Source organism: Trichomycterus rosablanca, chromosome 3 (assembly GCF_030014385.1).
Source record: "Trichomycterus rosablanca isolate fTriRos1 chromosome 3, fTriRos1.hap1, whole genome shotgun sequence".
NCBI lineage: Eukaryota > Metazoa > Chordata > Actinopteri > Siluriformes > Trichomycteridae > Trichomycterus > Trichomycterus rosablanca.
Window position 1 is genome coordinate 23336734 of NC_085990.1, and position 20582 is coordinate 23357315.

Genomic DNA, 20582 nt, shown 5'->3' on the forward strand with positions numbered 1-20582 from the left:
AATTCGTCCCTTAATTCCTATTTGGTTTAGTTTAATTAACAGACCTTCCTTCCATAACATGTCATATGCCTTTTCTATGCCTTTCCCGGCTTCCTGATTGGAATGATTATTGATTCTTTCCATGCACTTGGAATGTGCCCCTCTATCCATATCCTGTTATATAAACTTATCAGCACTTCCTTTCCCTTGTCACTTAGGTTTTCTAACATACAATAACATATTCCATCTTCCCCTGGTGATGTTTTTCCTAATTTCCTTAGTGCGTTATTAAGTTCTGCTCTTGAGAATAACATGTTCAATACGTCTCCTTCTTCTCTCTCATTTTCTAGTTGAACCTGATACTTTTCAGTTATTTCTTTTCTTGCTCTCTTTTCATCTTCATTCAAATTGTTTGTGCTATGTACATTAACTAAAGTCTTTGCTATTAACTCTGTTTTCTCTTTACTAGTAGTAACTACCTTTTGGTCCTGTATCAATACTGGAAAGTCATATTCTTTACCATTCCCTTTCATTTTCTTTATCATACTCCAGACCTTTTCCACTGGTGTAGTTCTACCAATTGAATTACAGAACCTCTGCCAGTACTCTTTTTTGGCATATTTTACTGTTTTTCTGACAATAGCTTGGGTCCTTTTATATTCAATTAGGTTTTGAAAGTTATGTGTTTTTTTTAAGATTTTGAATGCTTTATTTCTGTCTTTTATTACTTTCTTACATTCCTGTGTCCACCATGGGACTATTTTATTTATTTTCTTAAGTTTAGTTTTTGGGATTGCTATTTCCGCAGCACTACTTATTCCTGAACTAATTTCGCTACTTATCCTTTCAATGTTTTGTTTATTCTCAATTCTCAACAAAAGTTTCTCACTATTTTCTCAAAATTTATTCCAATCTGCCTTATTTAGGACCCATTTTTTTTCTCTAATTTCCCGATCAAATTTAAATTCCATTCCTATTCTAATTATTATGGGGTAATGATCACTCCCTATGGTAGTTTCTTTTATTACTTCCCATTCACATCTATCAGACATTGTTTTTGTTACTATAGTGAGGTCTATTACTGATTCTGAGCCCCTCCCAATATCAATTCTTGTGCTTGTCCCATCATTTAGGCATACTAACTGTTCTTCTTCTATGAATTCTTCTATTACGTTTCCGTTCATATCATCCCTCTCACCCCACAATGTACTGTGTGCATTAAAATCCCCACACCAGATAACTTTCCCTTTTAAATCCTTCCAGATTTCATTAAGATGTCCTGTCTCTATCCGCTGACATGGGTTATAATAATTAATTATTTTCACACTACCTTTGTTTGACCATACTTCTATAATTATATATTCCATATCCTTCCCTTTTTTAAATTCCCTGTATTGTAGTCCTCTTTGAACAAAGGTTACAACTCCTCCTCCTTTTCTTGTTTTCCTATCCCTTCTTACTGCAGTGTACCCTTTTATAATAAAATCCAGCCTTGGTACCAACCATGATTCCTGAATGCATATAATGCTAGGTTTGATGCTTAAACTTTCAATAAACTTCTTAAATTCTTGCCCATTTGAAATTAAGTTCCTTGCATTCCACTGTAGTATATTTAAAATCATTATGCTTGTGAAGATCCTGTCCCTGTCTGAACCTGTGGTGCTTCTTCATTAAGCGTATCTCTCACATTTTCCCAGGACAACCCCTTCATACCCAAGTATTTCTCAGCTGATTTAATTATTATTTTAATCCTTTCATTTTTTCTAGTTGTCTGTGCTGAACAATTAATTATCTCTGCCATAAAAAGTACAAAGTTACCTTTACTCACCAATAATGTTTCTTCATCTAATTTATCACATTTAGCGCATTGATCCTTGTTTTTGTACATATCTTTTTTCCCTTTTTCTAGTTCAGGTATGTCTCTTGGGACCTTCTTGGTAGCCTCTGCGTAAGATATCCCTTGCACAGCTTTAATCTTCTGTACCTCCTGCATTCTCTTACTTATCATGCAGCCGCGATACGCTGAGCTGTGCTCCCCTCCACAATTACAACACTTCATTACTGCTCCTTCTTTGCATTTACCATATTCATGTTCCTCACTGCATTTACTACACCTTTGTTTTCCTTTACACACTGCAGCTACATGTCCAAATCTCTGACATTTAAAACATCTAAGCGGCGGTGGGATATATAGTCTGACCTCATAGCTCATGTATCCTATAAATACCTTTTCCGGGAGCCGTTCTTCCTCAAATGTAAGTAATACTGATAGACTGTCCATAATATTTCCATTTCTTTTCATCTTCATTCGTTTTACTTCTCTTATTTTTACATTCGTTATATTTTCTTTAATAGATTCTAGTGATTCATTCAAAGGGATCCCAAAAATTACTCCTCTAATTATTTTTTTGTCATACCCCATTGAACATTTCACCTTTTTGCCATTTATCATATTTATTTTGATTGCTTTCTTTTGTTGTTCTGCGTTTTTACAGATAACTATCAGTGATCCATTTCTTAGTTTTTTAGCGAATCTTACCTCCCCAATTGCTTTGTGTATCACTTTGGTTAGTTGCATAGGGCTCCAATCATCAAACGTAGATTCCTCTTGTTCCATTTTAATGAACACCTTATATTCCTCTCTGCTCCTTTTCACTTCATTTGCTCTTTTATCACTATCGCTTTCATCCGATTTATCCCTCTGTTTACGTTTATTTCTCCTCCTTACTACATTCCACTCGTCAAAATTCCCGCTTCCCTGGACCATCTCATTTCCTGATTCGTCACTTCCCTCTGCAAACTCCTGTCCACTCACAGCCCAGTCGTTGCCAACCGCCTGTAACAGCGTGTCACGCCCTCCTCTCGTCGCCATCCCTCCGACTCTCCTCGTCGACTCCGCACCAACTCGTCTCCTGCGCCCAGTCACGTGAGTTGGTCTCTTTTGTGAAGTTTTGCCGCGAAAGTGTGGAAGAATCCATTTTAGAAGGGGGTCGGTGTAATTACTACATAAAATCTGAACGAATTTTTATACTGTTAACAAATGTATCCATATGTGGGTTAATGTTTACATAAACATGTTGATTTACATGTGCTATTCTAAAAGTACATAGTTTTGTTAATCATCTAGTTAAATACACGCGGTACCACGCACCCCTCTCCTTTTATTGTACTTGCTCTTAACGCCTGATTGGTCCGGAATGCCCCGCGAAATCTACGTCGTGCTAGCGATTTCGCGCCATTTGGTTTATACGCGTAGACGTTCTTTGTAGACGGTAAGTGTTGTATCTTTGAAGTTATAATTATAAATGATGTAAATACAATAAATCTTTACTGTTTTCATCAATCTATTCCTTAATTGTAGTTTTCTTCAGTAGCGTGACGCAACTGCTAAGTTACTATACAGTTTGTTAGTGACGTTGGCCATGTGTGCTTACTTTAATTTCTAACATTAAAAGTGACATGTTTTCAGCCAAAAAGTATTGTATTACCTTATTTTAGGACACATTAAAGAGTGTTGAAATACTACATGTAACACATTTACTTTAATTAACGTGCTGCACTTGCCATTAGTTACGGGTGTAGTTGACAACTTAAAAATCTAGGCATCTAAACAGTGGATCATAATCTTGACATAAACCAAAACGGTACATACAAGTCCCATACATTAATCTACATGTGTAAAAATACAGGTGATTCATATTTCTGAAATTAACGTTTTATTTCTTATGGGTGTTTTTAACTTTGGTCTTATTTTTTATGTAGATTTGATGTGTTTTTGTATTTTTTTTTAAATAAAAAACAGTTTATCACATCTTATTCTAATTAACACTGCGTTAATAGGCAGTGTTTGTTTAGCTAAGAAACATGCTGATATAATTACGGCAGCAACCTTTCTTTGATACTCTTAACCAGCAAGTAATATTATCATTTATGCAGATTGATTATTTCAAACATTGTACCTAAACCTTAACTTGTCTTCCCAACAAATGTTATTTTGAACTGTTAACCTAAAATAAATAAATTTTTTAGGAAGTTGTCAAGATGTCTTCACCATCATCCAGTGTGCGAAAGCGTAGCAGGAGCAGCAACCCCCCTACTCGTAAGTCATTAGATTACAACAATAATCAGAGTTTAGAAATCCCATTTGTTTTTTAATGTTTGATTTTTTTTTTTTCTTATCATTTTAAAGTGGTGTCTTGCCTATCAAAATATTTATGAAGTTACTATTCATTAAACATATGTGGGTAGATCTCTTGGTACTACTGGATATCCTTAATAATACCATGATTTTTATTGTCTTTGCATAGCTGCAAGTGAGGGCCCTCTCACTCCACGGCCCAGAGCATCCCAGGAGTCTTCAACAGGGGACTTGCAGCCCATGCCCACTTCACCTGCCACAGATATGCAAAGTCCTGTCCCCCATGACAATTCTCTTTTCTCCAGCCCTATGCCGCGCCCATCTGGTACCATTTATTTCCCCTTTATCTTTTTGTGCAAAATCTGTGGTACAGAACCAAGAGCAAAATCTCTCTGCAAACCACTACATTGATATTTCTTTGTGTGTTTTCTGCCAGTCCCACAGAGCGAACCTGACATGAGCTCTCCACTTATTTATGATACCCCAAGCCGTGGAACTCCTGCACGTCAACGACCTGATCTGGGCTCAGTCAGGAAAGCCCCACAGGTGGATCTGCACTCTGAGCCAGTGAGTTACAGCAAGACTTTTGTATTGTGTGTGTTGTGAAACTTCAGTTTACGTCAAAACTAAATATTAGAATGTAAGTTAGGTAAGGCCCAGAGCAAACAATATAACTGAAATAAATTAAGAAAATCAATTACTTTCGTTACAACAAATTTCTGTATCAATAAATGTTTAAAGATATTGTTTATTTTGTTTTGTGCTCGTGGACACTGAGTATTATTCTTTTTTCCCTTCCCCTATGTGAATTTACAAATTTTGCTTTCAGCCCTCGGGAGATGCCGCAGTCGCCAGTGAACAGAATGTTGGCCAAAGACTTGTCATCTGGGGCACTGATGTCAACGTCGGAACATGCAAGGAGAAGTTTCAGGTAGTGCCAAGTAAATGTAAATCCTAAAATTGTGTGTCAGGAAGGTCATCTGTGTCAAGTCAGGAATGCAGACCGAAATTATCTGCTGTGGTGACCCCAAAATATGGGGGCAGCTAAAAGAAGACAATAAAATAATGATCTACAAAAATTGAAAATAAAGAAAAATAGAGATTTGTTTATGGATGTGATGTTTAATAAAATAAAAAAAAAGCAAAGTTTTGTGCAACATGGAACAAGAATCAAATCACATTTTAACATAAAATGCAATTTCTTACATTACTTGACACAGGAAGTTTCCAAGATGTTGGCTAAGTAGTGGGAATGTACGTGTCTGCATAGAATAGGCTAATTAGCTTTGGTAACAAGAAATTTGGGATAAGTGCATTTATTTTGGGATCTTAATTACTGTATATTAAGTTTGCAGAACATTAGCTGAACAAGTATGTTTCTATCTAGCGTTTCCTGCAGCGATTTATTGACCCCACATCACAGGAGGATGACAATGCTAGTCTGAATCTAAATGAGCCGCTGTACTTGCAGAAGTTGGATGAGGTGAGCCTTTATGTATTTTACTGAATTTGCATGCTGGGGTCTATATGTATTCATGTTTCCTTCTGATGGCAGTTTCATCAACAGAAGATGAAAACTTTATCCATTATGTTGTCATGTCCTCAATCCTTTTGATGTGTTTTGCAGATCAGTGTTGTTGGGGAGCCTGTGTTGAATGTAAACTGTGGCCATATTCAGACCTTCGATTCTGACCTGTACCGTCAGCTCATCTGTTATCCTCAGGTTTGAACAGTTTAGTCTTAAAAGTTAGGACAGCAAAACAGCAAATTTGTCAACCTATGTTCTATGCTAGTTACTTTTTGTTGATGGGAGCAGATGGGGCTGCATTAAGTAAAAACCCAGTTCCAAAAAAGTTGGTGCAGTAATTAAATTGCAGGTAAATTCTGAAAGCAGTTTTATTCACAAACGGCATGAAATATTTTATGTTTTACCTTTTCAACTTAGGTTACTTAAATAAAGGATAGTTCATACATTGTCTGCAGGACATAAAAAAAAAAAGTAGGGACAAAGTTTTTATGCACTATTTCACCATCTATTTAACATTAATAAAAGTTACAGAAATTGAGAAAATTGCATTACAATGTTTGTAATGAATATGATGATTTCTACTTTAAAGTATTTTGGAATACATAAACTAAACACAGTTCATCACTGCATTAACAATACAAGACTCTTCTATGCCATGTTAGAACCATGTATATCCAACATCCAGAAACCCCGCCTACTGCTCTGTACTTACACTTACAAGATGAACTGCCACAAAGTGGAAACATACTGTGGTTTGACCAAAATAAACTGGTGTCTGCAGTTCCCAAACTATATTTAAAGGGATAATGATGTATTATAGTACAGAACCTGTCCTTAACTGTGTTGCATACATCAAATTTCACATAAGCATATATACAATAGAACACCCAAAGGTTTCCCAAACGAAAGCATACCTAATATTAATTTTTTTTCTGAACATAGGAAGTAATCCCCACCTTTGACATGGCAGTCAATGAGCTGTTTTTTGACCGCTTCCCTGATACTGTCCTAGAGCACCAGATCCAGGTGCGTCCCTATAACGCCCTGAAAACCAGGAACATGCGCAGCCTCAATCCTGAGGGTAAGTTAAAGGCATCACTGTTGATAATTTGGATTTGTTTTGGGTTTTTTTCTTCTCACTTTTCCCCAAGTGCTCCCCCTTTTCATCTAATTTAGACATGTCCAATTCCCCACTACAATTTATCTTACTGCTTGCACCACCTCCAGAAACAGTTGTGCTATTCCCTGTACTGTCAGAGTATCACAGAGATGTACACTATGCACTGTGTACCTTCACTTCTATCCATTCATCCATCCACTCACCCACCCTTCACTATGTATTGGCACCTTGACAGACAGCTAGAGCTGCTATGGCAGGAGCATATTAAGACTGCTGTCCTGAGAAGCACAAACCTTGGAATAAAAAAATAATTATATGGTTAACTGTTAGAGCTTAATGCAGTAAATGTACATTTGTTTTACTGTCTAAGAATTTTCTTGGGTATTGGCTGAGATGATCTGCAATGTTAAGACTGTATTTGAACAATATAATCTCTTTCAGACATTGACCAGCTCATCACTATAAGTGGCATGGTGATTCGCACATCACAACTGATTCCAGAGATGCAGGAGGCATTTTTTCGTTGCCAGGTGTGTGCATTTAGCACACGTATTGAGGTGGATCGTGGGCGCATTTCTGAGCCTGCTGTGTGTCGTAATTGCAACACCACTCACAGCCTGGCACTGGTACACAACCGCTCTGCCTTTTCTGATAAACAGATGGTACGTATTCATTTTTATAGTTGTCTTGCTAATATCCTGGTTAAAATCAAATTAAATTGTTGTAATTTTGCCCTGAATCATTTGGTAAAACACAACTGGATAACTAAAAAAAAGAAAAATGCTCTAGTTAAACTAGGGCTCTGTTCTAAAAAAAAAAAAAAAAAAAAAAGACCTTTTAATAAAAGCCTTTGCCACGTTAATGGAGCATTAGCTTTAGGTTCCCTTTTTTGTGTCTTTTGTGTAACTATTGTTCCTGATGCTTTTGGGTCATTCTGTTACAATATGTGGTCTGCTTTCTCATCTTTCTTAAGTCTGAAAGCATGTTGTAAAATTGTGTGCCAATCACTTGTTGTGCTAACAGGAATGTTCAGGTTGTTCCACCCAATGGCAAAAGCAAAACAAAGTTGCTTTGTTAGATCAGTGATGTCACTGTCTTTAGATGCACATTTGTAGAATTGTGACTGCATGCAATGCAAACAGTTGTGGGTTAAGAGCAATGCTTAAGAGCCCAACAGTGGCAACTGATATTAAAAAGCAGTAGAATCATCATTACTTAATGGTCCTTAATTTGCTTCAGCTGTGATGTGTATAGAAACACCACCCAGGGACGTGTTTAGGATGGGTTGCAGCCATGTTGAAAACTAAGGATATGTCACAAAAGCTAGATAATTACCTTGTGCCAAAAGAGCACTAATATAAGATTTACAAAATTTTAAGTATTCCTAAAGACACTATTGGGAGTATTGTCTGGAAGTTCCAAATGTATGGCACAGCAGTACCCAAAATGTTGCCCAGAGGTATTAGCAATCTTATCAGGGCAACAAAAAATCCCCTGTATGACTGAAAAATACTTACAGGATGACCTGATGATGGCTGGGCCAAGATTACTTGACAACCATGGATGCAATGGCTGGACTCCAGAATGCACACCAGTCTTCAGGATAGACAGGAAGGGTCAACTGAAATATGCCAGATAGAATTTAGAGTGAGAAATGTGAAGTAGGTCTATGGAGTAACAATTTAAAACTGGTACTGTTTTTAACCATATATATCAGTGGTTTGTCTGGTGCAAAAAAATGATAGGCTTATGATTAGAACAATACAGTACTGTTCACATGGTCAAGCATGGAGGCAACTGGCAGTCTTGACAGTGTGACTCATTGCGGATTCACAGTAATACCAAGGCACTTTGAGGAGAAATCTTATGCCTTCTGTGGTAAAATTGAACTTTGATGATAATTGGACTTTCTAGCAACACAATAATTCCGAACACACTTCCAAGACATCCAAAGGTTGGTTAAGGAATCAGTCTTGGAGTATCATGGAGGTGGCCTTCTCAGTCTAGATTTATATCCCACAGAAAGTCTTTGAGATTAAACAAAAAGCTGTTGCAGTGAAAAGCCATTAATTAGCTGGAAGCTTTTGTATGAGAAGAATGGACTAAGATTCTACAAAAGTGTCAGAAGCTTGTTGGCATGTACCAAAATCACTTACTGGAGGTTATAAAGGCAAAAGAATGCTTAATCTACTGACAGGCTCTAAATGGCAGGATCAGCCTTAATAACCAATACTTGGATTGGACCAAGTTGTTGTTGACCTTAAATGGTCAAGGTCACCATTCATTCATTAATTTACAATCAAGTACTTTTATTGTTAAAATGTTCAGCCCTTGTTCAGCTTGTTTTACTAGTCAGATGTGTTTCAAATATGGTGTGTTCTTTTGTTACATGCATTTTTAATAGTTGAAGTAAAACGCCCAAAGATTGTGTGTGTTCTAGGTTTTATTGTACTGATTTTAAATGTTTAACAGATCAAACTGCAGGAGTCACCAGAGGACATGCCTGCTGGTCAAACACCTCACACCACAGTAGTGTATGCTCACAATGACCTGGTGGACAAAGTACAGCCTGGAGATCGTGTTAACATCACTGGTGTGTGTTCTGTAATATTTATCTTTGAATTATTGTTATTATAGCACCGTTCACTTTGTTAGTTTAACCTTTATTATTTAGAAAAATTCTAATATATAACTACAGAGTTGGCTAGATAGATACAGTATGTAGATAGATACTTTATCCTGAGGGAAATTTTTTGAAAAATTTCTTGCCAAACCTGGAATTTGGCTTGGTGGGTAGCACTGTCGCCTCACAGCAAGAAAGTCCTGGATTCGATTCCCAGGTGGAACGGTCCCGGTCATTTTTGTGTGCATTTTCTCCCCATGTCTGTTTGGGTTTCCTCCCACAGTCCAAAGACATGCAAGTGAGGTGAATTGGAGATACAAAGTTGTCTGTGACTTTGCTTGACATTAAACTTGAACTGATAAATCTTGTGTAACCAGTAACTGCCTGTCCTGTTCTGTAACCAAAAGGTGTGTAAAACATGATGTTAAAATCCTAATAAATATAATAATAAAACTGCTTTTTTTTCTTTTTTTTTTCTTTCTTAAAGGTATTTACAGAGCTGCTCCCATGCGCGTAAACCCAAGGCAGAGCCAGGTAAAGGCTGTGTACAAGACCCATATAGATGCGATTCATTTTCGCAAGACTGATGAGAAGCGTCTACATGGCCTGGATGGGGAGAATGAGCAGAAGCTTTTTACTGAGGAGCGTGTTGCAACACTTAAAGAGCTTGCATCTAAGCCAGACATATATGAGCGCCTCTCTTTAGCCCTTGCACCTAGCATCTATGAGCATGAGGACATCAAAAAGGTAGGTTTGACAAATGATGGCTTTTTTTTGGTTTACTAAAAAAGAATTTCTATTAAGCATCTCTGAAATGCTTAATTAACATTGCTCAGTTCAACTGAGATGACATTTGATCTTGAGCATGAGTGTTGTCACCTTTTTTATGTGACAAACAAAAACCTTAACTTTTAGTCCACTGCAATTTTTTAAAAAAAAAATTTTTTAACACATTAATTAAGGCTAATATTGTTAATGTGTGTGTTTTGTTACATATTTGTATTTTAGGGAATCCTGCTGCAGCTGTTTGGTGGTACACGAAAGGATTTTAGCCAGACAGGACGTGGAAACTTCCGAGCTGAAGTTAATATTTTACTGTGTGGAGATCCGGGCACAAGCAAGTCACAATTACTGCAGTATGTGTACAACTTGGTGCCACGTGGCCAGTACACATCAGGCAAGGGCTCAAGTGCAGTGGGTCTTACCGCCTATGTAATGAAGGATCCTGAGACACGGCAACTGGTTCTGCAAACTGGTGCACTTGTACTCAGTGACAATGGTGTATGCTGCATTGATGAATTTGACAAGATGAGTGACAGTACACGCTCAGTGCTGCATGAAGTCATGGAACAGCAAACACTCTCCATTGCCAAGGCAAGGGAACCTTATTTAAGCAAGCGTTTTTGTTTTTTTGTCAACCCAAATATTGTAAATTGATTTGAGCCACCTACATTCTGCATAATTCAAGTATACTCATAAAATTCTTAATGTGTTTGTTTACAAAATACAATAATGTTGATAAGTAGAAACATTTTATCAGTTAAAGATTCAAGAGTTAAATAACACATTCATTAACATCATTTTCTTCATTTTATTGCATTTTACAAATCATCCCAACTTTTCTGGTAATGAAGTTTGTTCATACACTTTCCTTCAAGCATGTGAAACTATCTTAAAATGTTGCATGACTGGTTTAAAAAAAACATGTTTTTTATTTGCCAAATTTGTCAACTAGGCTGGAATTATTTGTCAGCTGAATGCACGGACCTCTATTCTAGCTGCAGCAAATCCTGTGGAATCACAGTGGAACCCCAAGAAAACAACTATTGAGAATATCCAGCTCCCACACACACTCCTTTCCAGGTACATTAGATTAATTTAACCTGTAAGCAATTATATTGGGACATATTTTAAGAGCAGTTTCTTGAAATATACCCATTAACTAGATAAACAGCTTTACTGATTTTCTCCCAGTGTTTACTCAAAAAAAAAAAATCTCTCTTGCAGATTTGATCTAATCTTCCTGATGCTGGACCCCCAGGATGAGGCATATGACAGGCGGCTGGCTCACCACCTAGTTTCTTTGTATTACCAGAGTGAGGAGCAAATACAGGAGGAGTATCTTGACATGACTGTTTTGAAGGACTACATTGCCTATGCTCGCACTTACATCAACCCCAGACTAAATGAAGAAGCAAGCCAGGCACTTATTGAGGTATGAACAAAACAAATCACAGGAGAATCAAAAGGTGCTATTGCAGTGCAGAGGATGAATATATAGTGTTATTGTTGGATATATTTACTATATTCTTAACCTTACAAATTAAAGACTTGAAAGAATGTGAATTTGTTACCTTGCAGGCCTATGTGGACATGAGAAAGATCGGCAGTGGCAGGGGGATGGTTTCCGCTTACCCAAGGCAGCTGGAGTCTTTAATCCGACTTGCAGAGGCTCATGCCAAAGTTCGTTTCTCTAATATAGTGGAAACCATTGATGTGGAGGAGGCCAAAAGACTCCACAGGGAAGCTCTAAAACAGTCTGCAACTGACCCCAGAACAGGCTTTGTGGATATTTCCATTCTTACTACAGGTATGACATGTTAATGCAAAGTCCCTCGTACAAGTTAAATTGATGTAGCATCTATCTCAAATCCATAGTTACTTTATAACATTCCAAATTACAAAGCACAGTCAAAACTTTACCAGATTATGGATTTGGATTTTTTAACAAATAAGTAAAATGAAATATATAAAATCCAACATGCAATAAACCGAGCACAGTTCAAGATTGGAGCTGCTCAGTTGTCATTTTTGTGGAGTTATGTTACACTGCTGCTGTGTGTACTGCTAATATTGTATACTGTGTGTAGGCATGAGTGCTACAGCCCGGAAGCGTAAGGAGGAAGTAGCACAGGTCCTCAAGAAACTCATCCAGGCTAAGGGCAAAACGCCAGCAATGAAGTACCAGCAGCTATTTGATGATCTCCGTGCCCAGTCAGAAGCTGTAAGCATGAACAATATTGTCTTTCTTGACTAACAAAATTAACATGCTTTGCATCACAGTTGGAACTACAGCAAATATATTTTGCCCAGTAATAATCTAACATTTTTCCATTGGTGGACAGTCACTCTTTGATCTTTAATTAATATTAACACATGCGACCATACTAGTACTATAACTGCATTATCTCATTATTTTGGTTTTCATTCCAGGCTATCACAAAGGACATGTTTGATGAAGCACTCAGAGCACTTACTGATGAAGACTTTTTAACAGTCACTGGAAAAACTGTGCGTCTTCTGTAAATATGCACTGTACAATATCCTGATATACTGCTGCCTTTTGGTAAAGTAATAATTGTGATATTTTTTTGTATGTAATTTTCTGATTAAAATGGTGTAGTGCTGGTCATGTGCTTTGCTTCTTTCTGGCCCTGCTTTAATATGTAAAAAATTAGTAAAAGGTTTTTGGTTATTTAAAAAAAACTTGCAATTTGTGGTTTCTGTTACTAAATGTGATATCTCAGTCTCTGTGTTTTAAGTGTCTGTGACCTGGTGAAGGGCGAGCACAAACCGATATGTGACCACTGTAATACACAAATAACAACAAAAAAATAATTATTAACAACGTGCACAAAATATGACATAGGACGTCAAAGACTTTCAATACCAAATACAATGGTTGACATTTTTAAGAAAACCAAAACAGACTGATCAATTTTTGATCGTACACATCTAGAACTAAACGCAGAAAGGAAACTAGACAAAGAACATAAGCAACGTAAATAATCTAGGTACCTATCTTGCCATGAGAATGACCAATGTGTAAACATGGCATTAAACAACAACTAAACAATTAAGTGTCTGATTCTAAATCCTGATTATTGTTTATAACATACTAGGAATTACAGCTCCTAGCATGTTACATGAAAATGTTTACACGTACTAACATTGATAATCCGTGATCAAGCAACACTCACTTATGTGTAGTCTAAATCTTGAATATAATTTTACTAGCTAGTTTTAATGGGTATGGATGTTGTTTTTTTTCATTCTCGCAACCTAACTAGGATTCAGCAGTTAATAAAGGAATAGTATTGGCATCAACAGTCTAATCTACTTACCCTTCACCTTTATGTAATGCCAGAAAATGGCCAATAATTCCATGATTGCTAGGTTGTTTGAACCTTTTGAAACTGGAGTAGACAATGCCTAGGTTTAATATTTTGTCCTCTGTTATAACTTGTATTTTCTCCTTCTTACCCTTGACACTTTAAAAGTAAATGCAAAACCTATTTCCAGAATAAATCTGGGCATTTTGTAAAATACAACTATATATACAGTGTATCACAAAAGTGAGTACACCCCTCACATTTCTGCAAATATTTCATTATATCTTTTCATGGGACAACACTATAGATATGAAACTTGGATATAACTTAGAGTAGTCAGTGTACAACTTGTATAGCAGTGTAGATTTACTGTCTTCTGAAAATAACTCAACACACAGCCATTAATGTCTAAATAGCTGGCAACATAAGTGAGTACACCCCACAGTGAACATGTCCAAATTGTGCCCAAATGTGTCGTTGTCCCTCCCTGGTGTCATGTGTCAAGGTCCCAGGTGTAAATGGGGAGCAGGGCTGTTAAATTTGGTGTTTAGGGTACAATTCTCTCATACTGGCCACTGGATATTCAACATGGCACCTCATGGCAAAGAACTCTGAGGATGTGAGAAATAGAATTGTTGCTCTCCACAAAGATGGCCTGGGCTATAAGAAGATTGCCAACACCCTGAAACTGAGCTACAGCATGGTGGCCAAGGTCATACAGCGGTTTTCCAGGACAGGTTCCACTCGGAACAGGTTTCGCCAGGGTCGACCAAAGAAGTTGAGTCCACGTGTTCGGCGTCATATCCAGAGGTTGGCTTTAAAAAATAGACACATGAGTGCTGCCAGCATTGCTGCAGAGGTTGAAGACATGGGAGGTCAGCCTGTCAGTGCTCAGACCATACGCAACATACTGCAGCAACTCGGTCTGCATGGTCGTCATCCCAGAAGGAAGCTGACGCACAAGAAAGCCCGCAAACAGTTTGCTGAAGACAAGCAGTCCAAGAACATGGATTACTGGAATGCCCTGTGGTCTGACGAGACCAAGATAAACTTGTTTGGCTCAGATGGTGTCCAGCATGTGTGGCGGCACCCTGGTGAGAAGTACCAAGACAACTGTATCTTGCCTACAGTCAAGCATGGTGGTGGTAGCATCATGGTCTTGGGCTGCATGAGTGTTGCTGGCACTGAAGAGCTGCAGTTCATTGAGGGAAACATGAATTCCAACATGTACTGTGACATTCTGAAACAGAGCATGATCCCCTCCCTTCGAAAACTGGGCCTCATGGCAGTTTTCCAACAGGATAACGACCCCAAACACAACCTCCAAGATGACAACTGCCTTGCTGAGGAAGCTGAAGGTAAAGGTGATGGACTAAACCCAATTGAGCACCTGTGGCGCATCCTCAAGTGGAAGGTGGAGGAGTTCAAGGTGTCTAACATCCACCAGCTCCGTGATGTCATCATGGAGGAGTGGAAGAGGATTCCAGTAGCAACCTGTGCAGCTCTGGTGAATTCCATGCCCAGGAGGGTTAAGGCAGTGCTGGATAATAATGGTGGTCACACAAAATATTGACACTTTGGGCACAATTTGGACATGTTCACTGTGGGGTGTACTCACTTATGTTGCCAGCCATTTAGACATTAATGGCTGTGTGTTGAGTTATTTTCAGAAGACAGTAAATCTACACTGCTATACAAGTTGTACACTGACTACTCTAAGTTATATCCAAGTTTTATTTCTATAGTGTTGTCCCATGAAAAGATATAATAAAATATTTGCAGAAATGTGAGGGGTGTACTCACTTTTGTGATACACTGTATATATATATAGTTGTATTATATTAATATATACAGTGTATCACAAAAGTGAGTACACCCCTCACATTTCTGCAAATATTTTATTAGTAGTCAGTGTACAACTTGTATAGCAGTGTAGATTTACTGTCTTCTGAACATAACTCAACACACAGCCATTAATGTCTAAATGGCTGGCAACATAAGTGAGTACACCCCACAGTGAACATGTCCAAATTGTGCCCAAAGTGTCAATATTTTGTGTGACCACCATTATTATCCAGCACTGCCTTAACCCTCCTGGGCATGGAATTCACCAGAGCTGCACAGGTTGCTACTGGAATCCTCTTCCACTCCTCCATGATGACATCACGGAGCTGGTGGATGTTAGACACCTTGAACTCCTCCACCTCCGACTTGAGGATGCGCCACAGGTGCTCAATTGGGTTTAGTCCATCACCTTTACCTTCAGCTTCCTCAGCAAGGCAGTTGTCATCTTGGAGGTTGTGTTTGGGGTCGTTATCCTGTTGGAAAACTGCCATGAGTTTTCGAAGGGAGGGGATCATGCTCTGTTTCAGAATGTCACAGTACATGTTGGAATTCATGTTTCCCTCAATGAACTGCAGCTCCCCAGTACCAGCAACACTCATGCAGCCCAAGACCATGATGCTACCACCACCATGCTTGACTGTAGGCAAGATACAGTTGTCTTGGTACTTCTCACCAGGGCGCCGCCACACATGCTGGACACCATCTGAGCCAAACAAGTTTATCTTGGTCTCGTCAGACCACAGGGCATTCCAGTAATCCATGTTCTTGGACTGCTTGTCTTCAGCAAACTGTTTGCGGGCTTTCTTGTGCGTCAGCTTCCTTCTGGGATGACGACCATGCAGACCGAGTTGATGCAGTGTGCGGCGTATGGTTTAAGCACTGACAGGCTGACCTCCCACGTCTTCAACCTCTGCAGCAATGCTGGCAGCACTCATGTGTCTATTTTTTAAAGCCAACCTCTGGATATGACACCAAACACGTGGACTCAACTTCTTTGGTCGACCCTGGCGAAGCCTGTTCCGAGTGGAACCTGTCCTGGAAAACCGCTGTATGACCTTGGCCACCATGCTGTAGCTCAGTTTCAGGGTGTTAGCAATCTTCTTATAGCCCAGGCCATCTTTGTGGAGAGCAACAATTCTATTTCTCACATCCTCAGAGAGTTCTTTGCCATGAGGTGCCATGTTGAATATCCAGTGGCCAGTATGAGAGAATTGTACCCAAAACACCAAATTTAACAGCCATGCTCCCCATTTACACCTGGGACCTTGACACATGACACCAGGGAGGGACAACGACACATTTGGGCACAATTTGGACATGTTCACTGTGGGGTGTACTCACTTATGTTGCCAGCTATTTAGACATTAATGGCTGTGTGTTGAGTTATTTTCAGAAGACAGTAAATCTACACTGCTATACAAGCTGTACACTGACTACTCTAAGTTATATCCAAGTTTCATGTCTATAGTGTTGTCCCATGAACAGATATAATGAAATATTTGCAGAAATGTGAGGGGTGTACTCACTTTTGTGATACACTGTATATATATATACAGTGTATCACAAAAGTGAGTACACCCCTCACATTTCTGCAGATATTTAAGTATATCTTTTCATGGGACAACACTGACAAAATGACACATTGACACAATGAAAAGTAGTCTGTGTGCAGCTTATATAACTGTAAATTTATTCTTCCCTTAAAATAACTCAATATACAGCCATTAATGTCTAAACCACCGGCAACAAAAGTGAGTACACCCCTAAGAGACTACACCCCTAAATGTCCAAATTGAGCACTGCTTGTCATTTTCCCTCCAAAATGTCATGTGATTTGTTAGTGTTACTAGGTCTCAGGTGTGCATAGGGAGCAGGTGTGTTCAATTTAGTAGTACAGCTCTCACACTCTCTCATACTGGTCACTGAAAGTTCCAACATGGCACCTCATGGCAAAGAACTCTCTGAGGATCTTAAAAGACGAATTGTTGCGCTACATGAAGATGGCCAAGGCTACAAGAAGATTGCCAACACCCTGAAACTGAGCTGCAGCACAGTGGCCAAGATCATCCAGTGTTTTAAAAGAGCAGGGTCCACTCAGAACAGACCTCGCGTTGGTCGTCCAAAGAAGCTGAGTGCACGTGCTCAGCGTCACATCCAACTGCTGTCTTTGAAAGATAGGCGCAGGAGTGCTGTCAGCATTGCTGCAGAGATTGAAAAGGTGGGGGGTCAGCCTGTCAGTGCTCAGACCATACGCCGCACACTACATCAAATTGGTCTGCATGGCTGTCACCCCAGAAGGAAGCCTCTTCTGAAGTCTCTACACAAGAAAGCCCGCAAACAGTTTGCTAAAGACATGTCAACAAAGGACATGGATTACTGGAACCATGTCCTATGGTCTGATGAGACCAAGATTAATTTGTTTGGTTCAGATGGTCTCAAGCATGTGTGGCGGCAATCAGGTGAGGAGTACAAAGATAAGTGTGTCATGCCTACAGTCAAGCATAGTGGTGGGAATGCCATGGTCTGGGGCTGCATGAGTGCAGCAGGTGTTGGGGAGTTACATTTCATTGAGGGACACATGAACTCCAATATGTACTGTGAAATACTGAAGCAGAGCATGATCCCCTCCCTCCGGAAACTGGGTCGCAGGGCAGTGTTCCAGCATGATAATGACCTCAAACACACCTCTAAGACGACCACTGCTTTATTGAAGAGGCTGAGGGTAAAGGTGATGGACTGGCCAAGCATGTCTCCAGACCTAAACCCAATAGAACATCTTTGGGGCATCCTCAAGCGGAAGGTGGAGGAGCGCAAAGTCTCGAATATGAATATGCTCCGTGATGTCGTCATGGAGGAGTGGAAAAGCATTCCAGTGGCAACCTGTGAAGCTCTGGTAAACTCCATGCGCAGGAGAGTTAAGGCAGTTCTGGGAAATAATGGTGGCCACACAAAATATTGACACTTCAGAAACTTTCACTAAGGGGTGTACTCACTTTTGTTGCCGGTGGTTTAGACATTAATGGCTGTATATTGAGTTATTTTGAGGGAAGAATAAATTTACACTGTTATATAAGCTGCACACAGACTACTTTTCATTGTGTCAAAGTGTCATTTTGTCAGTGTTGTCCCATGAAAAGATATACTTAAATATCTGCAGAAATGTGAGGGGTGTACTCACTTTTGTGATACACTGTATATATATTATTTTTATTTATATATATATATACTGTATATACTGTGTATGTGTGTGTATGTATATATATATATATATATATATATATACAGTGTATCACAAAAGTGAGTACACCCCTCACATTTCTGCAGATATTTAAGTATATCTTTTCATGGGACAACACTGACAAAATGACACTTTGACACAATGAAAAGTAGTCTGTGTGCAGCTTATATAACAGTGTATATTTATTCTTCCCTCAAAATAACTCAATATACAGCCATTAATGTCTAAACCACCGGCAACAAAAGTGAGTACACCCCTAAGAGACTACACCCCTAAATGTCCAAATTGAGCACTGCTTGTCATTTTCCCTCCAAAATGTCATGTGACTCGTTAGTGTTACTAGGTCTCAGGTGTGCATAGGGAGCAGGTGTGTTCAATTTAGTAGTACAGCTCTCACACTCTCTCATACTGGTCACTGAAAGTTCCAACATGGCACCTCATGGCAAAGAACTCTCTGAGGATCTTAAAAGACGAATTGTTGCGCTACATGAAGATGGCCAAGGCTACAAGAAGATGAACACCCTGAAACTGAATTGAAAATTGAAAACACCCTGAAAATTGGTCTGCATGGCTGTCACCCCAGAAGGAAGCCTCTTCTGAAGTCTACACAAGAAAGCCTGCAAACAGTTTGCTGAAGACATGTCAACAAAGGACATGGATTACTGGAACCATGTCCTATGGTCTGATGAGACCAAGATTAATTTGTTTGGTTCAGATGGTCTCAAGCATGTGTGGCGGCAATCAGGTGAGGAGTACAAAGATAAGTGTGTCATGCCTACAGTCAAGCATGGTGGTGGGAATGCCATGGTCTGGGGCTGCATGAGTGCAGCAGGTGTTGGGGAGTTACATTTCATTGAGGGACACATGAACTCCAATATGTACTGTGAAATACTGAAGCAGAGCATGATCCCCTCCCTCTGGAAACTGGGTCGCAGGGCAGTGTTCCAGCATGATAATGACCCCAAACACACCTCTAAGACGACCACTGCTTTATTGAAGAGGCTGAGGGTAAAGGTGATGGACTGGCCAAGCATGTCTCCAGACCTAAACCCAATAGAACATCTTTGGGGCATCCTCAAGCGGAAGGTGGAGGAGCGCAAAGTCTCGAATATCCGCCAGCTCCGTGATGTCGTCATGGAGGAGTGGAAAAGCATTCCAGTGGCAACCTGTGAAGCTCTGGTAAACTCTATGCCCAGGAGAGTTAAGGCAGTTCTGGGAAATAATGGTGGCCACACAAAATATTGACACTTCAGGAACTTTCACTAAGGGGTGTACTCACTTTTGTTGCCGGTGGTTTAGACATTAATGGCTGTATATTGAGTTATTTTGAGGGAAGAATAAATGTACACTGTTATATAAGCTGCACACAGACTACTTTTCATTGTGTCAAAGTGTCATTTTGTCAGTGTTGTCCCATGAAAAGATATACTTAAATATCTGCAGAAATGTGAGGGGTGTACTCACTTTTGTGATACACTGTATATATATATATATATATATATATATATATATATATATATATATCACTGATTCTTGAGATAAGGGACAAAACATGTCCTACATTAAAAAGTATTCTTGTTGTTAAAAATGAAGAAATTATAAATAATAAAAATCCTTTAAAAGTTAAATATGAAGGATCTGTGTATGCTCATTAAATTAATTTGATATATTTTTAAATAATTTCATTACAATTTGTTAAAATGCAGGCTCTGTACTTGGAAAGTACATGTAACTTCACCTGTCCTCAGCATGAGGTCATAATGTCAAAGTGACAAAAAAAGTGATTAAAAATGATAAAAATGCATAAATATACATATCAAATGAAAGGAATGATTTAATAAGATATCACATAACGCATAAAGTGAACCTTATATTATATTTTCCATTAATAATTGCCTATTAAAGTTGTGTCCTCACTTTCAGTCAACTCCATAAGATGTTTTTATAATTCAGAATAAATTAGGCAAGGTCATGGTCAGCTATGACTCTGAGGTCCTCT

General features: G+C 38.9%; 1 protein-coding gene across 2 annotated transcripts; it reads left to right on the top strand.

Moving 5' to 3' along the window:
* The first annotated feature begins 2709 nt into the window (after nucleotides 1-2709).
* Nucleotides 2710-12798, top strand: mcm4 (minichromosome maintenance complex component 4). Of its 2 annotated transcripts, none has more exons than XM_062991092.1 (17): nucleotides 2710-2905; nucleotides 4009-4078; nucleotides 4287-4442; nucleotides 4554-4684; nucleotides 4947-5048; nucleotides 5505-5600; nucleotides 5745-5840; nucleotides 6588-6726; nucleotides 7207-7427; nucleotides 9238-9358; nucleotides 9876-10135; nucleotides 10397-10762; nucleotides 11124-11251; nucleotides 11396-11603; nucleotides 11750-11978; nucleotides 12259-12392; nucleotides 12602-12798. In XM_062991092.1, exons 2-17 carry the CDS (start codon nucleotides 4021-4023, stop codon nucleotides 12692-12694), a joined length of 2538 nt encoding a protein of 845 aa, XP_062847162.1. In that variant the 5' UTR covers nucleotides 2710-2905; nucleotides 4009-4020; the 3' UTR covers nucleotides 12695-12798. The 2 variants fall into 2 exon arrangements, with proteins under 2 accessions (XP_062847162.1, XP_062847163.1); XM_062991093.1 differs by lacking the exon at nucleotides 2710-2905 and adding an exon at nucleotides 3233-3251.
* The last annotated feature ends 7784 nt before the right edge of the window (nucleotides 12799-20582 follow it).

Excerpts from the sequence above, each read along its gene's own strand:
- mcm4 (XM_062991092.1), top strand. The coding sequence starts at position 4,021 with ATGTCTTCACCATCATCCAGTGTGCGAAAGCGTAGCAGGAGCAGCAAC. Across the intron at positions 4,079-4,286 it reads GAGCAGCAACCCCCCTACTC|CTGCAAGTGAGGGCCCTCTC; the intron begins GTAAGTCATTAG and ends GTCTTTGCATAG. Across the intron at positions 4,685-4,946 it reads TGGATCTGCACTCTGAGCCA|CCCTCGGGAGATGCCGCAGT; the intron begins GTGAGTTACAGC and ends TTTTGCTTTCAG.